Source organism: Danio rerio, chromosome 21 (assembly GCF_052040795.2).
Source record: "Danio rerio strain M-AB ecotype USA chromosome 21, GRCz13ab, whole genome shotgun sequence".
NCBI lineage: Eukaryota > Metazoa > Chordata > Actinopteri > Cypriniformes > Danionidae > Danio > Danio rerio.
This window is the reverse complement of record NC_141041.1, coordinates 15,152,983-15,175,245: the sequence shown is the minus strand read 5'-3', so window position 1 is coordinate 15,175,245 and position 22,263 is coordinate 15,152,983. Positions and strand designations below refer to the sequence as shown.

Sequence of the window (22,263 nt, the reverse complement as noted above, 5' to 3'; positions counted from 1 at the left end):
ACTGTTAAAATGTGTGGATTACTGATCTGTACAGATATTAAAAAGACGACATATGGCTCCATCGTGTGGCTGATAGTGATATCACGTTCATTTAAGACTATAATAAAAGAATGATGCCCAGAATAGAGCTACATTTGAATATTGAGCATGACAAAGCATGTTATTCTTTGTAAATTAAAGTTAAAGAAAAAAATGCTGTTGTATGAGCTTTATAAATTATCTGAAAGTTTAGCCCTTCCCCTTTCCCTGCTGAGCCAACCAAAGCGCCCAGTTCAGCATTTTGTTGAATTTGACAGCGAAGCCCCGCCCTCAAACCGACGTCGTTCACTCTTCTCTTGTGAATAATTAATTAATCCCAATACTCCAAATCTTTGTTCTAGCTTTATTAGGAACTTTTTTTTCTGCTGAAAGAGTTCACGTTTTTCACCCCAGGATATAAAACCTGCTTGTACTTGCTTTTGTATTCAACATTTTGCTTTGAAGTGATATAAAACTCTTCGCGTGAAGTGAATAACACAGATTTTGGCTCGCTCGAGAGCAACACAACGCACTCGAGCTGAACACCCGGACAATAACAAAGGTAAAAGCGACCTGGAACATTGAGTTTCATGCATTTTGTCAAAAAGCAGGTGATGGAAATTGGTGTTTGCCTCGTCGCTTGGTGACTGAGAGACTATGGTGGTGTTTGTGTCCTGTTCTCAAGGCAACCGTCTGAAGTTCATATGTTCACATTAAGGGCGCTTGTGTTGCACCGGAAGGCAGTTTATAGATGCTAAGAGGTAAGACGTCTTATAATACCTCAGACGTTGGGACGTTTGCTTGTTAAAGTATCTCATAACATATTGCATTTTTCAAATAAATGCTTTTGCTGAAAGACGTGCATATACAGAGGACTTTTCCTCTTGATCAACAGGTAGAACTTCCCTCTGCTCGTTAGACAAGTTAAACAAGTGTTAAAGAACTACACAGAAACAAGAGCTTCCTATATCAATGTCAAAACAAAATTTTACTACAGATTTATGTTTCCCAATTTTTCAGAATGTGTCCTTTTAAATAATTTAATAAACATAAAGTAATAGCTTTCACATTTTTTAAACCTGATTTAACGTTACGGAAGACACCCATGCAATGTAGGGGAGAGCGGGGCACAAAATAAGTTAACTCCTTTTGGTTTCGGCCAAATAATGAACAAAGTAATGAGGTTACAAACCTTATTTTTGTACCAACGACACACAAGCCTCTCCTGCATTAAATGAGCACTGAATTCATGATCGCCAGACCTATGGTTTCTGTGCAGTATTGGCAAAGGTGCCAGGAGAAAAAATGTTTATTTACCCCACCAGTGGTGCAAGTTGTAACAGAGGGTTAGTTGTCTAGGGTTGTAACATGCTTAAAAAGGCAGATTTCACACAATTAATTTAAATCCACTTTACTAGCTATTTTTCCTCAGTACTTAACATTTTTATTCTACATAGCACAGTATGTTTGTTTATTTATTTATTTGTTTATTTATTTATTTATTTATTGGATAAACACATTTGGATTTATTTGCATTATTTTAGATTATTATACGATGCGTTTATTTGCATTATTAGCAATAAAAATATTTTCTTATAAAACCATTTTCATATAAAAAGTTCTCAACATTACACTCAAAATTCAAAAATGATATTTTTAGTTTAATTGGTGTCCAACCGTGTGTGGCTTATTTGTGTGTGGCTTATTTTATTATATAACACCATGTTACAACTAACCCGCTGTGTCGTGTTATCCTCAAAACTGGCTAGCGGTCACTGGTTGTTGTTTTTTTTACATCTTTCAAAATGGTTAAGTCTTTTAGCCTAGAAGACGATAATCACAACAATATAATATTTTACTAACATACTTTTCACAGATTTTTTCAAAATAAAAAATATGGAGTATAATATAAACTATAATATAAACTACTTGTATGCTGCAGAAATGGTTTCTTCTGTGTTTCCTATCCAAATTTCGCTGAACTTTTTCAATAATTGGCAAGAAGACGTCTGCCGATTCTGGTGAAAACCTTGGAATTGTTAACCCTGAGTAAATGCCCTAAAACTCTGTGTTACATTTTACCCTGCATTACTTTATGCCCTGCGCTCCCCTAATTTAGTATAATAGTTGGCTACATAGCAAAACATTTATATAATAATAATAATCTTGTCAGGCATATTTAGATTAGATAAACAAATCATTTGATAAACTATTATAAACAATATAGAACATATTCTAAAAAATGGTGAATGCCCAAATATCTTTATTAATTGTAATTTTAAATATTATTCATACATCACTCCTTTTAAACCACAAAGTATGGTTGTCGCGATACCATTAATTAATCTTACTATACTACACCAGCTCAAGTATCACGATACCAAGTAGTATTGCGATACTGTAATTCTTTACTCAAATTATAAAGAAAATTGTGAGAAATACTGTATGTTATAATAGGCCTACTTGAATGTAATTCATAATTCCCTCAAGGCAAAAAAAAAGTATTATTTGCATGTCACTTCTTTTAAATGTATTCAATCTTTTTGATTATTTGGTAGATAACTGACCAACAAAAATACATTAAAACAAAGATACAAATTCTTTTAGTCTTATCAGTTAAGAGTCAAAGTAATTCAATATTTAACTATGCGAGTCGTTCTTTTAAAGAGATTGTCATGGTTGTTGTAGCTTCTAAATCATTTTAACAAGAACAGATATGAACTGATTCAGATGTACATTTGAACGTGCAATAGGCTGCCATAAAAGGCGCAAATTCTACAGTTTTACAATCTTAAAGGGCTTCACAAACTATTAAAATAAAATTAAATCCATTAAATTTTATAAATAAAAAAATTGTCTTGTTGCACTATTGTAGTATACTATACTATACTATACTATTCATACTATACTATACTATACTGTACTATACTATACTATACTATACTATACTATACTATACTATACTATACTATACTATACTATACTACCGTTAACGAACTACAGTGACACCGCCAGTATTTTGGAGCCATAGTTTTGCAATACTACCATAGTACCGGTAAACTATGCAACCCTACCACAAAGCTTTATCAATTTGTCTGCGAGAAGTTTTTATTTGATTTATAGTATAGTACATTTAATGCCCACTTGTTGTTTTTGTTCTGTACAGGTCAGAACAGATTTTATTTCTACATAAATGTATCTGATGTACTCCATATTGTGAAGAAAGTTCTATGAAATATGAATGGGTATATTAACATATAAGTATATTACCCACATTTAATAGGTTTTCTATCCATATTAAATCACTTTAGACAATTTTATTTGATGTAGACACCAACATATGGCATCTTGGTTCTGACCCATATAACATAATAAACATTAACAAAATGAAGCTAGATATGTTTATTTATTGTGTTAGTTACAGCCAGAGCTATGAAATATTAATCCTTTATAACATGCTTTTGGATATGCTTTATTAATAGCATTTTTATTGTGATATATAAAATAAGAAGCATAAAATAAGCCTAATAATAGTAAAAATGTGGGTTTATGAAAACCAACAATGGGTTGTTGACATGATGTGAAGTAGCAACAATAACCCTATAATGTGATTGTAAAAAAACTGTTATAAGCAGCATTTATGATATTTATATAAAATATTATTTATTCTAATTATTATTATTAATATATTATTATAATATATTATACATTATATGCAAAGATATATGTCATTATATGCCATATATTTAAATATGTTGTATTTACTATAATGTTACATAAATGAAAGATAGAGTAGGAAAGCAGAATGCCTATATCTAAAAGTCTCACCAGTATTTACTATTCTTAATCAAGGGCTTCTCATCCATGAACCTGCGAATGATTATTTCACATGGGATATGAACTAAAATCTGTTTACTGTGCTGAAATATATTTCTTACTGTAGGTAACTAAAATAAAAAAAAGTTTTGTTGGGCTGAAAATGTCTCCTAACAGTACATTTTTTAGGCGAAACAATCCCAAACACACTTTATCATCTTAGAAGGAAAGCTCAAGGTTTATATGGCACATTCATTGCATTGCACAGATACTAGAGTTGATTATGTGAACAGATATTCTTCCTCAGACTCTCTGGATCTTCTTGGCCTATAAGGAGCTTTACGGCTCACTGTGTGCCTTATTAATCCTATTCGCTCAGTCTGTATGTGCGGGCCCTGTTATGTAGACTATTAAGTACAGTAACAGTGAGTTATCTATCTATCTATCTATCTATCTATCTATCTATCTATCTATCTATCTATCTATCTATCTATCTATCTATCTATCTATCTATCTATCTATCTATCTATATATCTATATATATATATATATATATATATATATATATATATATATATATATATATATATATATATATATATATATATATATATATGTGTGTGTGTGTGTGTGTGTGTGTGTGTTGCTCTTGGCTGAGCTCACCACAGCTCGCTGAATGAATGGTCGGGAGCTAGACGAGTGTTTAATTAGTGTATGCTGCAGAACACAGAGCACTCTGGAGATTAGCAGACTCCCTCGGTGAGTGTGTTTGTGTGCTGACAGATTGCTGTGGTTTGTGTGTCTTTGTGGAATTCTTACTTGCCACAAACAGAAGTTGCATTTAAAACTGGGCTGCACTATATAGTGAAAAACCATTATTATTGCTATATCTCTATTGTAGAGGGGTGCTATAAATGAATTTTATTTCATGCATTTGATTCTTTCATAGGTTGTTTATCCATATTTGACCAATCAAATGGGTGCTTACTATATTGATACCTGCCTCCCTATAAGCTGCTATTATGTATTGGCTAGACTAGCCCAAAGGTTAAACTAAAGTGTTTGAGGGTTGAAAATAAATACTAATGGTGGGAGTTGTAGAGACAAGAGAGAAAAATGACAACAGCAAATTATTGTAATTTTTTTCTCTAAATGTTTGCACCATGAATATATATATATATATATATATATATATATATATATATATATATATATATATATATATATATATATATATATATATAAACAAGACTTTTTCCAGAAGAAAATACTGTGAAAATTTCCTTGCTCTTTTAAATACCATTTAGGAAATATTTAAAAAAGAATTAAAAAAATCAAAAGGGGGCTAATAATTCTAACTTCAACTATATATATATATATATATATATATATATATATATATATATATATATATATATATATATATATATATATATATATATATATGTGCGTGTGTGTGTAAGCTATATATTTATATATAGTGATATTAATACAATTTCATCAGATTAATTTAATTTCTCTATTTGGAAAGAAATAATAATTTAATTTAATTTGTTGACACTAATATTGTGGTTAGTGTGGTTCGGCGTCCAAAGTTCGACTCCCAGCTTGTGGACCTTTCCCGAACCAATCTCTCTCTCCAACTTTTGCATATTGTTTATATATACTTTTATTTTAAATAAAAACATATATTTTATATAAATATAAAAATATATAAAAAATATTTAATTTATATATAAATGCGTATTGTATGTTTTCCCAGTTTTATGCAGCCCTAATATACACAAATACTGTTGGTCAGGTACATACAGATGAACGTGATATTTGTTGTTGTGATTTAGAAATAAACAACTAGAATTTTTGTGCACTGCGCTGTGTGGAAAATAATCTTTTTAAAATTGTTTTGTCAATTTGTAAGAGTTTAACAAGTATGTATCTTCAAACTTATGCCCTTTATTTGATTTAAAAAGCTTTAAAAAAGCTTGTAACTAGTTGTGTCATAATCAAGGCTTCTAAATTTACTTTAGCAAAAGTAAATAATGAGACGCTGCTTTTCTTATGAAAGGGGGTTTTCTTGAAGTTCTTTACTAGCAGATACTCTTCTTCTCCATGAAGCAGTTTTCTGAATTGATGATCAGCTGATTGGCTGATCTTAGAAAGATACATTAATGCTTGTGGCTGGTAGTGCAGGGCAGAGATTGTTGTTGTGTGGTCACCATGGCACCATGGTAGATGAAGGATTTTTTGTAGACACTATCGCCCCATTCAATAAGTAAATAAAAAAAAAGCATGCGGATGCAACTTTGGAGTAGTGTTTTGCCATTTTAGCAGATCAAATTGAACATAAATATACAATTCAATATATAAATAATATACTGTATATCTGCTGGTAGGTTTACGCTCTCTGTTGCTATGTCTCAAGGTGAAGCAGGTGAAGAGCTGCATTATTTATTCACATGTTTTGCTGTTCCACTTGAGAGCAGCTGGTTACAGACTTAGCGTAGCCTTTTATCATGCTCAATTAGCATAGAGCTACAGTACATGAATGACAGAATTAATTAGACTATTGTAGAGGGTTGCTTTTGGATGTGTTTACTAAGAACAGTTCCCCTGCTTACTGCTTGAATGGATATATTAATTCTTAATGCTTCTGTAAACAGTTGAAAATTATGTATTTTTGATTTCATGGTGTTTTTCTTAAGGTAAGAAGATGCAGGGAAAATATACTTTTTTTCATGCACTTAACAGAGATTTTGGGTTTTTTGGCTAATGTAAATTCAACATCCAATATGCTCTTTCAATTACTACTTATGTCACATTTTGTCAATTTGTGCCAATAGATTTCATTACAAAACCTCTTTAAAAAAGTAGTTTGTTCTTCCATATTGAGTTATAAATATCTACTTCATGAACCATGCTTTATAGTTTTATTTATATCTGTATTCTGAAGATGTTTACAGAGGCTTTTGTTCTTGCATACGTAAATTGCCTTCTATGCAGAATAATACATGAATTGAAAAATAAAAACGTCTGTTTGCACTTTGCAGTATTGGGTGATAATTAATTAAAATCACCTCTGAAATAACTTTAATATGTCAAAGAAGTAAACAAAATATGTAGACATTTATGCAAATTATATATTATATATTATATATAGTTTTTTAGGACAACAGTATCTTCAACAGAAAAAAATATTTGAAGATGTTGTTTTAAATTGTAAAGAAATCTGTGCTTTTAAATCAAGTGAAGACAGCAGAAGTCAATTAATCTTTTAAATTATTTAGCCTGACATGTTTACTGTTCCAAACTATAAATCTTTCAAAAAATAAAATATATTTTGTTCAAAAGGGAAAATGTTTATGTTTTTTACACAAACATTTAAAAGAATATATTTTAGAGCAGTGATCAATGCCGTGAAACTGTGATATTTTTATCCAAGGGGGTTGAGTGTTGGGCTAACAACCCATTTTATGAAAAAACTAGATCTAAGGAAACACCAATCTACTGCAATATAAATGGCCCTGGGAGTAAGTAAGTGTTTATATTGAAAATAAATATACACAGTACACACTTACTTAAATGCAAACTTTTATTTTGTATGCAATTAATCGCTTAAGAGCACTAGATTAAAAAATGCCTCATTTCACAAAAAATACTATGAATTAATTATTAGTATTAATTATTACTACTGATAATTACTACTAAGTCATATGTTTGGCCCTATCACTATCATTGTCTTGCTACACTTTAACAATAATACATTTATACACTAATATATTTACTTACAGTGCATTTGGAAAGTATTCATAGCGCTTTACTTTTTCCACATTTTTTGTTACAGCCTTATTCCAAAATGGATTAAATTCATTCATTGTCCCAAATTCTACACACAATACCCCATAATGACAATATGAAAAACAAATTTTGAAATTGTTGCAAATGTATTAAAAAAAAAAAACTAAAAGAAATACACATAAATGTACATAAGTATTGCTGTGAAGCTCTAAGTTGAGCTTAGGTACATTCTGTTTCCATTGATTATTCATCATACATACTTATTCGTTCATACATACTGCATTTTTTTTGCTTGTATACCTGCTGTGTACACTTATACTTTTAACAAAATGAATTTAAATGTGTAACTGTGTTTTTTATAACAGGTTGATGCTCTGTGACTGAACATTAAGCAGCCTATTCATAACTGGTCAGCCATGAGAGATGACGTCAATATCAATGTCACAGAGGTGTGGATCATTGAGGAGCTCAAGGTGGAATAAAAGAAAGAGATAAAAGGGGCAGGTAATGGAGCGGAGCAGAGGTGGCACCTCTACAGGGGTTCTGGTTTGGACACCTGCCCCACAGCTTTCCTCTCCCTCAGCCTCAGAGGGGTCAGACTTCAGCTGGGATGAAGAACCGGACCAGGACTTCCAAAGCCAGATGGATGAGAATGGGATCATTGGTCTGGCAGAGAGGCAAGGGCAGCAGGAGGTGAGGACAGCAGAGACGTTTGACTGATGTCTGTCTATTAATTTCTCATTTAGATCTGAAGAGTCTCATTACACTAAAAAATGGATGGCGGAGTACAAATGCATCCACAGTGTTGATCTTGACTAACAATGTCACCTTTGATAAATATGACACAGAAAAAAAGTCTATTTGTTTTGATCTTTTGCTCAAAATATTAACAAAAATCTGTGATCTCACAATTGTAAACAGGATGTTTCAGGATTAGTTCAACCAAAAGTGAAAATTCTGCTATTAATTACTTGCCTTCATGTTGTTCCAATTACTTGAGAACTTTGTTCTTCTTTGGGAAGCAAATTAAGGTATTTTAGAGCTCTCTGGCTCTTAATGGTGTAACGGATCACAAATCTTAAGGTTCAGATCACATTACGCCCCATTCACACGGGGCTTCAGCATCAACGCTTGACTGAAGGCATGTCTGAAGTTGGGGCTGATCGTCATGGCAGGGTCAGCCAATAAAATTCAGTCAGCAATAGGCCACTGTCTAGCTGGTGTATTTGCAAACAGCGATCTGATTGGCTGACGCTTCCATCAGCGCTTGAAAAGTTGAGCTAGTCCCAACTTCTGCAGCGAGCAACCCCTCTGAAGCGACGCCGACGGATCCAAATGCGGCAACACCTGACGCCACCCGTTCAAAGTGAATGGAGAGCGTTGACGTCGACGCCCCGTGTGAATGGGGCGTTAGGATTTTTTAGTCATGGATCGGACCATTTTTCTTATCAGCCAAAATGGGAAGGAGACAAATGTAAAAGTACTGCTAGAAACTTTTAGTTAAAAAAAAAAAAACAGAACTTAGAACCTATAATTTTATTAAAAAATAAAATGAAAAAATAATCAGCAGATTAAAAATAAATAGTAAAATATTCAGTACTGTGAAAAATTCACTGCTACTGTTGCTATAGATCTAACTTTATAATTTGTATTAACTTTATAACAAAACGTCATGTTTCATTGCTAAATGTATAATTTCTAAAGAATTATTCAGTGGCATATTTTTGATGGCTGGTTGTCGCCCCATTTTGGTTAAACGATGTAATTGCTGCCTACAACTTTTATTTTTGAGCGTCAAGTTATTGATGGTGATTTTAATCTTTATCATAAACATTGGTGGTTTTATCTATAAACTGTTATCCCAGTACTTTTGTGTTATTTGCCTGTTTGTAACTTCAGAACTAACTCAAAAGACTAAAGACTGAACCTCTTTCTTGATTTTTGCATTTTTCAAACAAAGATTTGAATGCAGCAATTTGAAGGATTAATAAACATCTGCAAATCACCATCATTTATAATTTATGTTGCGTGAGTGTTGAGATCCTGATCTTTTATTCGTGTAGCCTAAACTGAATGCATTACTGCAGGCTAAAAGAGTAGTGACAGAAAACACCATGATCTAAGAAACCCACCACATACTGAATAACCTAACCCTTTTAAATACTACATGTGTGGCAAAGTCTCCTTTATGAATTAATATGAATAAAAAAGTATTCTGTGTTCCCATTGATGCTTTACATTTACATTTTTATGTTTAAAATGATCACAGTAGTCAAAAGTCACAGTAAGAAATGAACAAAAACACTAAAAATCCACTTTAAAGCTAATAATTCAGAAATTCCATGTGTTATGAATCAACCTGGAAAATGACATGTGTCTTGTCCAAATGAACAGTTTAAAGGATGGTTTTGGAGGCCAAATAGCTGGAGAATTGAAGAAGTTGGGTGGGTCAAATGTCTCCAGATCTCCAATTCAGTCACTTCAATCAACACAAATTGTAAGGGATCAAGAGGAAAGCCTTCACTCTCATCCTAAAACAAACAGTTTTTTTGCTAATATTTGAACAAAAGATCAAACAGTAAAAACGCTTTTTTCCACAAGCCTTCTTTGCTCATATAATGGTGCTTTCAAAACTGTATGCTAAACATGTAATGGTTGTGTGAATCAGAGAGAAGAGGAGGAGGTTGCAGAGGAGCTGTTGTGGGATGTGAAGACCCCTGAGCCTGAGCATGGGCCGCCGCCTGCAGTAGAGGAGATAAGCTGTCATCTGAGCGAACTGCTGGACTCTGAACCGCTCTCTCAGGCCACTGGAGACCACTACTACTCTCCATCACTGCGTAAAAGGCTCAGTTTAATTAAACATCCATAACTAATTTTACAAATATAGTAATATTTAATAAAAAGTGTTTTTGTGCAAAGGTATTATTCATCAATTGATATGGTAATATTTTTTTAAAAATTCAATTCATCTTTATTTCTATAGTGCTTTTACAATGTAGATTGCGTCAAAGCAGCTTCACATAGAAGATTATAGTCATTTGAAACATTGAAGGTTCATTTTTGAGAATTTAAGTTCAGTTTAGTTCCATTCAGTTCAGTTCAGTTTGGTTTAATATTCACTGCTGTGTGTCCAAACACTGAAGTTTTAGATTTTTATGACCAGTATTTATTTATTTAGAAAGGATAGTGGATAAATCAGAGTATTGCACAATGTATCTGTGTCAGCGCGTTTTGTACGTGTTGATGATCAGGTTTAAAACTAATTTAAAAACTTTAAGTGGACATTCACACTGCTGAGAGTGACATTTGTGCTGTGGGTTTTCCTCACCCAATAACCAAATTATTTATTTATTCGTTTTTCTTCGGCTCAGTCCCTGAGGTCACCATTAAGGTCGCTGCAGCAGAATTAACCGCCAACTAATAACCTAATAAACACAACAAAAGGACAGTTTAGACAGCATCTGAAAATAGCGATGTGTATGTATAAACCAGTGCTGGAGGAATACAGAAATTATCCACTTGATCAAATGTACAGAAAAACTTTGTAAAATCTTACTCCAGTAAAATAAAAAAAGTCATACTTTGTAATATTACCTAAATCAAAGTACAAAAGTATATTAAAAAAAAATTTATTTAGTAATAAAATTAAAAGTACTTACAAATGTTGATTTTGCAAGAAAGTTAAATGACCACTGATAAACGCATTCACATGCTAAACCCCATTCAGATTAGATGGTAACATCAGTGAATCGCTTATTGAAGATTCACTCTGAATGAATCAATTGAATTGTAGAATCATTTACTGAAGACTCATCATCATTCGAATCAACGAGTTAACACATTCACAGATGTCAGTCTAATTAACAAAATTTTTTTCAGTGCAATATGTGAAGTCATTTAACAAGTGCTAATAAAGGACTTATCAAATTCAGCTCGTTCATGAATTTAAGGGATAGTTCACCCAATAATGTCTATTCTATCATCATTTACTCACATTTGACTTGTTTCAAACCTTTGAGGTTTTTTTTTTCTCTGTTGAACACACAAGAAAATATTTTGAAGAAAGCTGAAACCTATAGTGTTTGTTTTTCTTACCATGGAAGTCAGTGATTTCAGGTTTTCAGCTTTCTTTAAAATATCTTCTTTTGTGTTCAACAGAAGAAAGAAAGTCATAAAGGGTGAATGAATGATGACAAAGTTTTCATTTTTGAGTGAACTATACCTTTAAACACCACTATCTTGTCTCTGAACAGGTGATGATTTCTCCCCTTCGACATAACTTTTTACTAACTGCTTTATGAAGGAGATGTAGTGGAGTAAAAAGTACAACATTTTGTTTTGGAATGAAGTGAAGTAAAAGTGAACGTTTCCTAAAAAGTAATGCTCTTACAAAGGATAGATACTTCAAATATGTAGGATACTTAAGCGCAGTAGTGAAGTAAAAATACTTACTGTATAATAATTACTGCCCACTACCGAATTGCACAAGCAATTTTTGCAATTAGGTACTTCAATGAAGTAAATTCATGTCATGTTTATTCACTGTATATAATATCTTATTCTGAAAATTGCACCATTTTTTATCTTATTTTTAATTTTTTTTAGAGGAAGAACACCAAACAGACGATGATCGTAGTGTGTTGTCTGAGGATTGGGCTGATGATGAGGGTGGTACAGGGAGCCCAGTAAAGCACAAATTAAGCTCTTTCCCTGAGAGAGACACTGCATTAGACATGACCGATGAGGAGACAGAAGAGAAAAACACACAAGAAGATGCTCAGAGATTCATGGATCAATCATTTCATGTCACAGAGGAGAGGGAAGCTGTGTTTCAAACTCTGAAAACCCTTGATTTCAGTCAGGAAATGAGTGGGATTTCCAAAGATCATCCAATTTCAGGAGTCCCAGAGTACTCTGATCAAAGTGACTGCGAGGAACTTGATGCCCGATTTCTTCCAGTCTCGCATCATTTCTCTAGAAACACTTCCAATCCCATCAGTTTTCCCCATTTATCCTCTGAGGAACTGATGAATGACTGTGGGATTGAAGCTGAGACGTTACCTGAGCTAGAAATTAGGTCAGATTCATCTCTTGGCACTTACCAGAGTCCTGTCTCTAAAACAAACCACACTTTCAGATCAAACCAGGAAGAGATTAAACACAAGATCTCACCTCAAACTTCACCCAGAAGCCCTGTAATGAAAAACAGCGCTGAAAAAATATACCAAGGTGCTACGAGTGGCGAAAAATTAGATGGGAGGTTACACAGGCCTTACCACAATCTGCAGCCTCCAACAGCCTCTCCCAGAAAAACAACCTCTGCTTCCTGCAACACTCAGGTTTCCATTCCAGCGCAGGCTATTTCTAAAGCAAGCGTCTCCCCCTCAGAGCGATCGCCTCCTCCTACACCTCACAGAAATTCAGCAATAAAGAATCACAGAAACTGCAAAACCTCTCACATGGATCCAGATGACATCAGGTAAGAGGAAAAACAGCAATAAGCAGAAATGTGATTTATGATGCATTTTGGAACCGTTAAAGTGGTTCATGATTTGTTAATTGACCACTAAATAATATTTATTACAATAATATAAATTATATATTATATTATAAATTTTGTATCAATATACATTTCTTTTGCCAATATTTTTTAGCTTCAAAAATGGTGAAAAAGTAAAATTTTTTTATAGAAAATAATAAATAAAAAACATTATTTATTTGTTTGTTTGACTTTATTAATCCCAAAAGAAAATTCACATGTCACAGCAGAGTTCTCCATACTAAAGCTAGATTACATAAATTACACACATATATATATATATATATATATATATATATATATATATATATATATATATATATATATATATATATATATATATATATATATATATATATATATATATATATATATATATATATATATATATATATATAAAACAATAATACCATTGGATTAAAACTGCACACCTTAGTTTTAAACTACAAGTAGACACTATAGTCCATATGTAATGCTATTACAATTCAGCATAGTTCATCTAGTATGACTTTGATTACACAATCTGATCACTGTTGGTAAAAATTACTTCCTGTATTTTTATCTGTAATACCAGGGTTAAATTAATTTTGCACTAAAAGTGCTTGCACACACTTGGACTATATCATATTTTGTATATATTCATATGTGTCAAAAGACAAAATAGGAATTAAAATGATTAAAGTGTAATACACAGTTTAATTTTCAGCATTCATTAGAATGCTTACAGTTTTTTTCTCTAAAAAAAAAAGAATTATGAGCATCATTCATTTTAAGCATGAAAGACAGAAGTCAAATACCATGAAAGTGCATCAAAAAATCGTGTCAGGAACTCTTAACAAATGACATCAGATTAAAATGGGAGAGAGAATCCAACCTGGTTAACTCGGAGGAAGATTGGTTGAATTTCTGCTCAGTACAGGCCACCTCTTCCAGCTGTGGTATGTGGCAAGATTTTTGCTGGAGGAATCTTACCAGATACTTTATAACCCCCAAGTTAACATGCATGCAAATAGTCATGGTATGATTACCGTTTTTAAGGTATATTGCAGTTTTGGAAATGTCAAGGTTTTAAAAACCTCCAAAATGTTATGCTATACCGTTCCTATGGTTTATATAAGATGTTTTATTTATGATTTATTTTTTTGTTGTTAAGTTTTTAGGACAATTTCGTATCTCTAGCACTGAACATATCCAAAGATGTCATTTTAAATAGTAAATAAATCTGTGTTTTTGAAACTAATGAAGACAGCAGAAGTCAATTAATCATTTGAATAATTTAGCCTGACATGTTTACAAAATAATATAAATGCTTCTCAAAATAAAATATATTGTTTTCTATTGTTTTACTGTTTTTAAAAATTTTAAATCTACCTATATCAGTTAAACCCCTCAATTTTATCCTTTTGTCAGTTTGTATATAATATATATACAGTCTTTTCTTCTTTTAATGTAAAGCTATTTTGAATAAATTTTTTAAATAATACATTTATATCTAACCCTCATACTATCCAAGAGGTCAGTATGACCTCATTGTCTGTTAATACAAGGTTCATTTAATGATATTTAACTTGTCAATAAAAGGCATAAATTATGTGACATATAGTTGAAGTCAGAATTATTAGCCCCCCTTTTAAATGATTTTCTTTTTTAAATATTTCCTAAATTATGTTTAACTGAGCAAGGAAATTTTCACAGTATGTCTGATAATATTTTTTTGCATCAGGAGAAAGTTTTATTTGTTTTATTTCGGCTAGAATAAAAGCAGTTTTTAATTTTTTAAAAACCATTTTAAGGTCAAAATTATTAGCCCCTTTAAGTTGTATATTTTTTCGATAGTCTTCAGAACAAACCATCGTTACACAATGACTTGCCTAATTACCCTAACCTGCCTAGTTAACCTAATTAACCTAGTAAAGCCTTTAAATATCACTTTAAGCTGTATAGAAGTGTGTTGAAAAATATCTAGTAAAATATTATTTACTGTCATCATGGCAAAGATAAAATAAATGAGTTATTAAAACTATTATGTTTAGAAATGTGTTGAAAAAAATCTTCTCTCCGTTAAACTGAAATTTTGGGAAATAATAAACAAGGGGGCAAACAATTCAGGGGGGCTAATAATTATGACTTCAACTGTACATATTATATTTTGAAGGTCAAATTGACCTGAAAGGGGAAATGTTGTAATCAGATTTTGGTTGTAGCAAGGTTTTAAAAAATTCTTATATCCCCCTCTCGATTAGAAATGTTGAGGCACTGGCTGGCATAATTTACCTGAAATATTCTGATCTTGCAATAATCCTACAATAATATATACTGTGTTGTATTAAAAGGACTAAGGGGTCATTTTGAGATTATGTTGAGTTTGATTTAGTCTTATCAGGACACGACAGTCATTCAGCCTCCATCAGACTTTAAGCACAGATCAGAATAAATATGTTAGTTCATTTTTACATAAATGAACTGTCACACTGATTGATGATGGAACACATATTTAGTCTTACTTTAGATTTAGTCATAAAAGTTACTGTATTTGTTGTGTTATTAGCATTTGAGATGATTTTATTGTATTTTTCTTTTACCTGTATTTTACACAATTTGCAACATGATTTTTACTTTAATTGCCATAACAATTTTGAACTGATTATTGCTATATGTGTGTTATTTTAGGAAAGGACAGCTGAATCATGCCTTGCCTGATTTCTCCAAAGTAGAGCCGAAGGTGCGTTTCCCAAAAAGAAGTGAATACAAACCTCCCAAAAGCCGAAGACCCCCTCATGTTCGAACATCATACCCGGGTCTTCCAGTGGTGTTCAAATCTCCTGCTGAGATTGTGAAAGAGGTCCTGTTGAGCAGCTATGATGGGACTACTGGGAGTCCATCCTCCAGCGAGACTCAGAAGCACCTGCACAATATTGTCCCAGAAGAGTTTCGCTGCCCACAGCAGGCCAGCACACTGATGCAGCAGCTACAGGTAAAGAGTCATCAGGAAACACTGAGATTATACTGGGTTATTGTGACATGCTGTTTCACATGTGATGCATATCTACTATTCAGTACACTGCGTAGTATGCGTTGTCTGCGTAATTCCATTTAGGGTTGATACAATTTTTAGAATGTTTTTGAAACTCTTGCTCACTCAGGCTGCATTTTTTTAAATATTGTGATAATTTATTTTATTTTATTAGTGGAATGTTATTACAATTTACAATAACTTTTTTTTTTGTTTTAGCGTTCTTTAAAATTGTTAGGATATCAAAGTTGCATTTAAAAAATTTTAACAGCTCAGAGACAATGACGTTGTGGTTAATACGTCAACACGTGTACTCTGTGTTTACCGTATTATTCCCATCACGAGGTCCTATGCCGATCCTTTCCCTCTCTCTGCTCCCTACGCTTTCCTGTCAATACTGTCTACTGTCCTGTCCATTAAAGGTAAAATCCATGAAAAAAATAATTATAAAATAAATTATTTAACAGCCAATACTTAATTTTTTGGGGTCACGTGATCTTTTTAAAAAAAAGGTATTTTTCATTAGTTTTACATTTTACAATAACTACTAAACAACACAACAACAATAAAAGAACAAAATACAAGAAATAAAAATGATAGTACTAAGCAAATAAAAGTAATAAAAAGGGAAAAACAAACAAATAAAGTACCTAAAAATCGGTTTCAATGAAAATACAAAAAGGCACTTAATAGGGAGCAATGAACATATTAAGCACTACTTTGCTTATCAGAATCAGCATTATATTGGTCCAGATATGGTTGCTTTATATTGTAAAACTTAGCAAGATTACCCATAATTCCATATGGACACTTTCCATGGGCAATATTTGAGTGAGAAAAGTAAACCATGTCTTAAATTGAGGAATAGAGTCTGATTTCCACAGCTTTAGAATGAGACTCTTGGCAATAATCATTCCAAAAAATGAGGTGCTTTCTATGAACACTTTATAATCCAGCAGAGAAAGAGAGTACCCAAATAGTGCAAATTCTAGTTCAGGTGTAAAGGCACATTTTATTAAAATATGTTACACCAGAAGTCATAGAGGTCATATGATCTTTCAGAATTTTTTTCGCTTTAAACTTATTTGGTTCCCAACAAAATAACCAACCATAAAATAGTTTTTTTTATTTGTTGCAGACTTTTGTGCTGTTGAAGATGTGTGTTGAAATTATACAAAATAAAACAAAGAACAGCATTTTTTTTTCTTTAAATGTTTTCGGGGGTTTTTTGTATTCACTTTTTTTTTTTTGGTTTTAGTTTAATTGTTTTGTTTTTTTTTGTTTTTTTAACAGTAATTCATATTTTGACAACATGGTTTTTGTGATTAAAATGACACTAAAACTGCCAATTTGTGGCAACAAGTCCTTGTCTTAAGGGATTTCTGAAATCAATAATTCAAGCGATTCATTCAAAGAAGCTGATTCATTCAGAAAGCGATTTGCAAATGACCATGTTAGCTTGCACATCAATGAAACCATAGTAGAAATGTTATCAGAGAAATTAAATATTGCACACCTCTATCCTCACCGGATAATCCTACAGTAAAGTTCTCACAACAGACAAGCAAGTAAATCACTTGTTTGACAAATGTAGTAAGATTTAGGTGTAGCATACATAGTTTATAAAGAATATAATGCCAAGTATTGAAATTTAAACAATCCAACACATTCCTCATGATGCTAATTTATCTAAGAAGCTAAAATGAAAGATGCAGCAATCTGTTGTTTTTCTTAATCCTTCTCTTGAATTTTTAAACTTTTCTCTCTTTTTCTTACAGGAGGACTATAACAGGCTTCTTACCAAGTATGCAGAAGCTGAAAATACTATTGATCGACTTCGCCTTGAAGCAAAGGTTGGCTTCACAGACAGTGTTTATAGTTTTGTGCTTTTTTTCCCTCTTCATTTAAAGGCTGATATGAATTCAGTGCAATACTCTCGCTCATATCAGCAGGCCTGTCTCCCTTCCCCGTCTGCTCTGATGTCGACCAGAGTTATTTTTAGACTCCTCAGGCTGAGTCAACACTATTTAAATGCAGAATCTCTTGTGTGACGGCCATAATCACAGCCCTTGGTTTAGCAGCACCACCGTATTCAAACACAGGCTCATTTTCAAACTGAGGGCTCTTTCTTATTGTGATATTTTTTGAAAGGCTTACCTCATAGGACACAAAACCGTTTTAGAGAAAGGCTAGCAAACGAACCAACTGAGGCAATTAGAAGTGTATATACAAAAGTAATAATAGCACAAATGCTTTTATGCATACTACTGTATACTTGCATGCTGTTATATGCAGCTGAACGTAATACTTTAGATTTCATAGTAAATAGCATTATAGTTTTATTATAATTTTTAGTTATTAAATATTCAGTTAAAAATTCAGTTAAAATATAGATGGTATTTTTTAAATTTATGGTATTTTTTATATTAATGTATGTATTAGTGCTCAAATACAATAATTGCATAATTTATTTTCTTTCCTTTAAAATTAATTTAATGCAAAAAATTGTAGGATTATTATGCAAAAAAGACCAAATTATTAACCCTCCTGTAAAATTTAACATTATTTTATATTTTTTACACAGCCGAATTAAGGCAACCCTAAAGCATCCAAAATAAAATTAGTTTTGACAATTTAAGTGTGTACTGTGTATATTTATAATGTATATGTAACTACTCACATGCATGTATTCAAAAAAAATAATCGTTTATATTTAGATATAATATATATATGTAAATTATATATAAATGTAAATATACATGAAACAAAATAATTTTTTTATATTTTTGTTCTTATCTATGAGTGTGTATCAAATATACATAATAAATATATACATCATTCATTCATTTTATTTTCGGCTTAGTCCCTTTATTAATCTGGGGTTTCCACAGCGGAATGAACCACCAACTTATTCAGCATATGTTTTACGCAGCGGATGCCCTTCCAGCTGCAACCCAATACTGGGAAAAATCCATACACGCTAATCCACACACATAAAATTTAGCTTACCCAATTCACCTATACCACATGTTTTTGGACTGTGGGGGAAACCGGAACACCCAGAGGAAACCCACCCGAACGCGGGGAAAACATGCAAACTCCACACAGAAACACCAACTGACCCAGCCAAGGCTCGAACCAGCGACCTTTTTACTGTGAGGCGAACGTGCTACCCACTGTGCCACCGTACAGCCCTATATATATAACACAATAATACACAATAAATACATATAATACACACGTATATATTATGTCAAAACAAACTTTTATTTTGGATGTGATTATTGTATAATAATGAAACAATAATGCAAAAAAGTTTAAAAAGTAAATGGATAAAAATCTACATATTTTATTTATTTATTTATTTATGTATTTACTTAAAAAAAGCATTATTTAAAAATGTTACATTATTTTGGTAGAATAGGCTTAGTTTTACGCGTCTTTCTGATAAATCATACATGTAATGATGTATGACATCTCTGGGTGTGATCTCTTGGATGGTTTAAATGCAGCAGAGCACAAATTGCCAACATAGGCTCATTTTGTAAATGTACCCCTATATACATTTCTGGAGATTGTGAATTATGTAGACAGAAGTACGTATGGCTGCATTTAGTTTTCAAAATGAATGCTACCGGGTGGAATGATGCCATTCCTTTTCACGCTTACCAGCTGACCGCTTATCTCCATATGGACAGCTTTCCCGCTGTTACCAGTTAGTCCAGTAGGTTCGCCATGTACGTTGGTGGACTTGAGACGCAGAGAGAAGTTGGCCACAATGACGAGGTTCAAGTCCAGTGAAGAATGGTTCCAGAAAGCTGGTAAGACAAAAAAGAATCCAAAAAATAAAATCAACAAGGAAACTGCAGGGTGAAAATGTGGTAAAATCTGATAACGTGGTAAAAATCTGGAGAGGGCTTTTGAAAACAACATTGGTTGGGCTTAGGGAAGTGGGTGGCCAGGTCAATTGTTGCTTTTGAAAACACTATTGGTTGGGTTTAGAGAAGACAGAGGGTAGGTCAGTCAGTCGACAGCGGCCTCTGGTGGATTTATGCATACAGCAGATGCGAATGGCACTTGCAAGAGAAATTAGAGATCTTCAAAAGCAAGCACAGCGGCCTCTGGTGAAAACAAAAACTGCAAACAAATGTAGCTTCTGAAATGTATTTGGCGCACTCCAGAAATGTATATAGGGGTACATTTTCAGAATGAGCCTGGGTTGCAAATTGCGAGTATGGGTCACCATACTTTGCCACATGTCACAAATTCTTATCCGTTCTTTTCTTTTTAATAAACAATAAACAGTTAATTAATACAGAACGGCACCCTACCCACAGGTTTAAAACAGAATGTGATGTCACGTCTACCTTTATCGTTATATAAGAGGTCAGTGTCACAAGATGTCACAACCTCATCTAAACTAATTTCAGCAGCGCATAACCTCTGGCTGATTTTACAGAGCCATTACTAATTATTTAAGGGTAGCTATTTTTAGTAGCTAATTTCCTGATATTCCACTGTTCAGTTTTGCACCTCCAGCTGCAGTTGCTCTAATGCTCATTAAGTTGTTCTCCCTCATGCCCTGACCATCTGCCTCTGCTTTAACACACACACAACAGCTTGAGATAGAATGGGTTCATTCACTTTAATCCCTTATTGACTTCTTGTGGGCTTTTTTGTGTGTGGAAATGGGGGTTGAGTGATAAATGATAAACCTTTAGAAACTGTGATTAGGAAATGGCCTTTTCATTAGCTAAAATTCAGACAGAAATACATTACCAAACATGTTGCAGAAATTACATCAAGAATACACACAGAGACACTTGTTTGTTTTTGTAAATTATGGGGACATTGCATATGTTTCCATTGTTTTAATACTTTACAATCTAGAGCTGCACTATATTGAAAAATTCTGACATTGTGATATTTAGTTTTTCTGCAATATATTATTGTGATATGAATACATTTTCACTAGATGGCTTGAATGGCTCTATTTGGAATAAAATCATTCATTTAGATAGATTGGAGTGATTTTTCTAAGGGTGTGAATCGCGTATAAGCAAGAATAATTACAATAGAGCTAAGAAAAAAGTCAAATAAACAGTGCTTTATGGTTTTCCGGACAGTCAAACAGTATTCAGGTACAGAAAATGAATAATGAAATATAAGATAACACTGTGTAGTCTTCATTGTATTAATAATTTAGTCAAATTATTCTTCATTAAAATTACAAATGTACTTTTTTGCTCTAAAGTCTCGTGAAATTTCTTTACAACACATGCAAATTATACCGTTTCACTCTGTTATGGTTATATTTTGCAATGACTCACAAATCTCATGTATTCTCAGTTGTGCTGTTCAAATACAACATTGCATATTCTGCGATGTGACTACTACAAACATACACATTGTGATATCGATGTTGAAACTATATATTATGCAGCCTCCTTACAAACTGCATTTTCTATTGATCTACCACCTAACCCTACGAACTAAGATTAAAGTCTTTGTTACAATATTGTCTGTGATGTGGTGGTGGAACCTTGTACCAGCAATACGCTGTCTTACAAAAAAGTTCAACACTCATGTGCTTTGATAGCCATCATCAAACAACGACCCAGGTTCCACCGCCAACATCAGCGGTTGACACTAAGGGCTCTATTTTGACGGTCCATGTACAGAGCGCAAAACGCAGGGCGCAAATGCTTTCAGGGTGTGTAAGATTGCATTTTTGCTAACTTAAGGATGGGAAAATCAGCTGTGCGCCATAGTGCATGGTCTAAAAGTGTTCAGTTTATTTTCTTAATGAGTTATAGGTGTGTTTTGAGAATAAACCAATCAGAGTCTCATCTTCCATTACCATTTAAGAGCCAGCTGCGTCGCGCCATAAGCGCATTGCTATTAACATGACGTAAAGTAAGTTCACTTTCGCTTTTGCTCTCGTGGATAGGGAAACCTTACCACACACACGTCAATTAGCCTATTAACAATTAATTTAGTTTGTTAAGCGCAAAGATTTGTTTCAAAACTATTTCTAAATTCAGTTCTAATTTCCAGCAAACGAATAAATGAACAATAACAA

At 32.8% G+C, this 22,263-nt stretch overlaps 1 protein-coding gene across 6 annotated transcripts in view; it reads left to right on the top strand.

Moving 5' to 3' along the window:
• Positions 1–311: 311 nt before the first annotated feature.
• akna (AT-hook transcription factor) overlaps positions 312–22,263 on the top strand; it is a 49,364-nt gene continuing 27,412 nt past the window's right edge. For 2 of the 6 annotated variants that reach the window (XM_087300939.1, XM_087300935.1), the window contains exons 1-7: positions 312–580; positions 704–779; positions 7,995–8,322; positions 10,298–10,466; positions 12,235–13,108; positions 15,839–16,142; positions 17,960–18,034. In XM_087300939.1, coding sequence (XP_087157065.1) covers positions 8,137–8,322; positions 10,298–10,466; positions 12,235–13,108; positions 15,839–16,142; positions 17,960–18,034 — 1,608 coding nt within the window. In that variant the 5' untranslated portion in view covers positions 312–580; positions 704–779; positions 7,995–8,136. Of the gene's footprint in view, positions 581–703; positions 780–4,461; positions 4,594–7,994; positions 8,323–10,297; positions 10,467–12,234; positions 13,109–15,838; positions 16,143–17,959; positions 18,035–22,263 lie in introns of those variants that run through there. The other 4 variants (XM_087300938.1, XM_087300936.1, XM_087300940.1 and 1 more) reach the window with 2 other exon arrangements.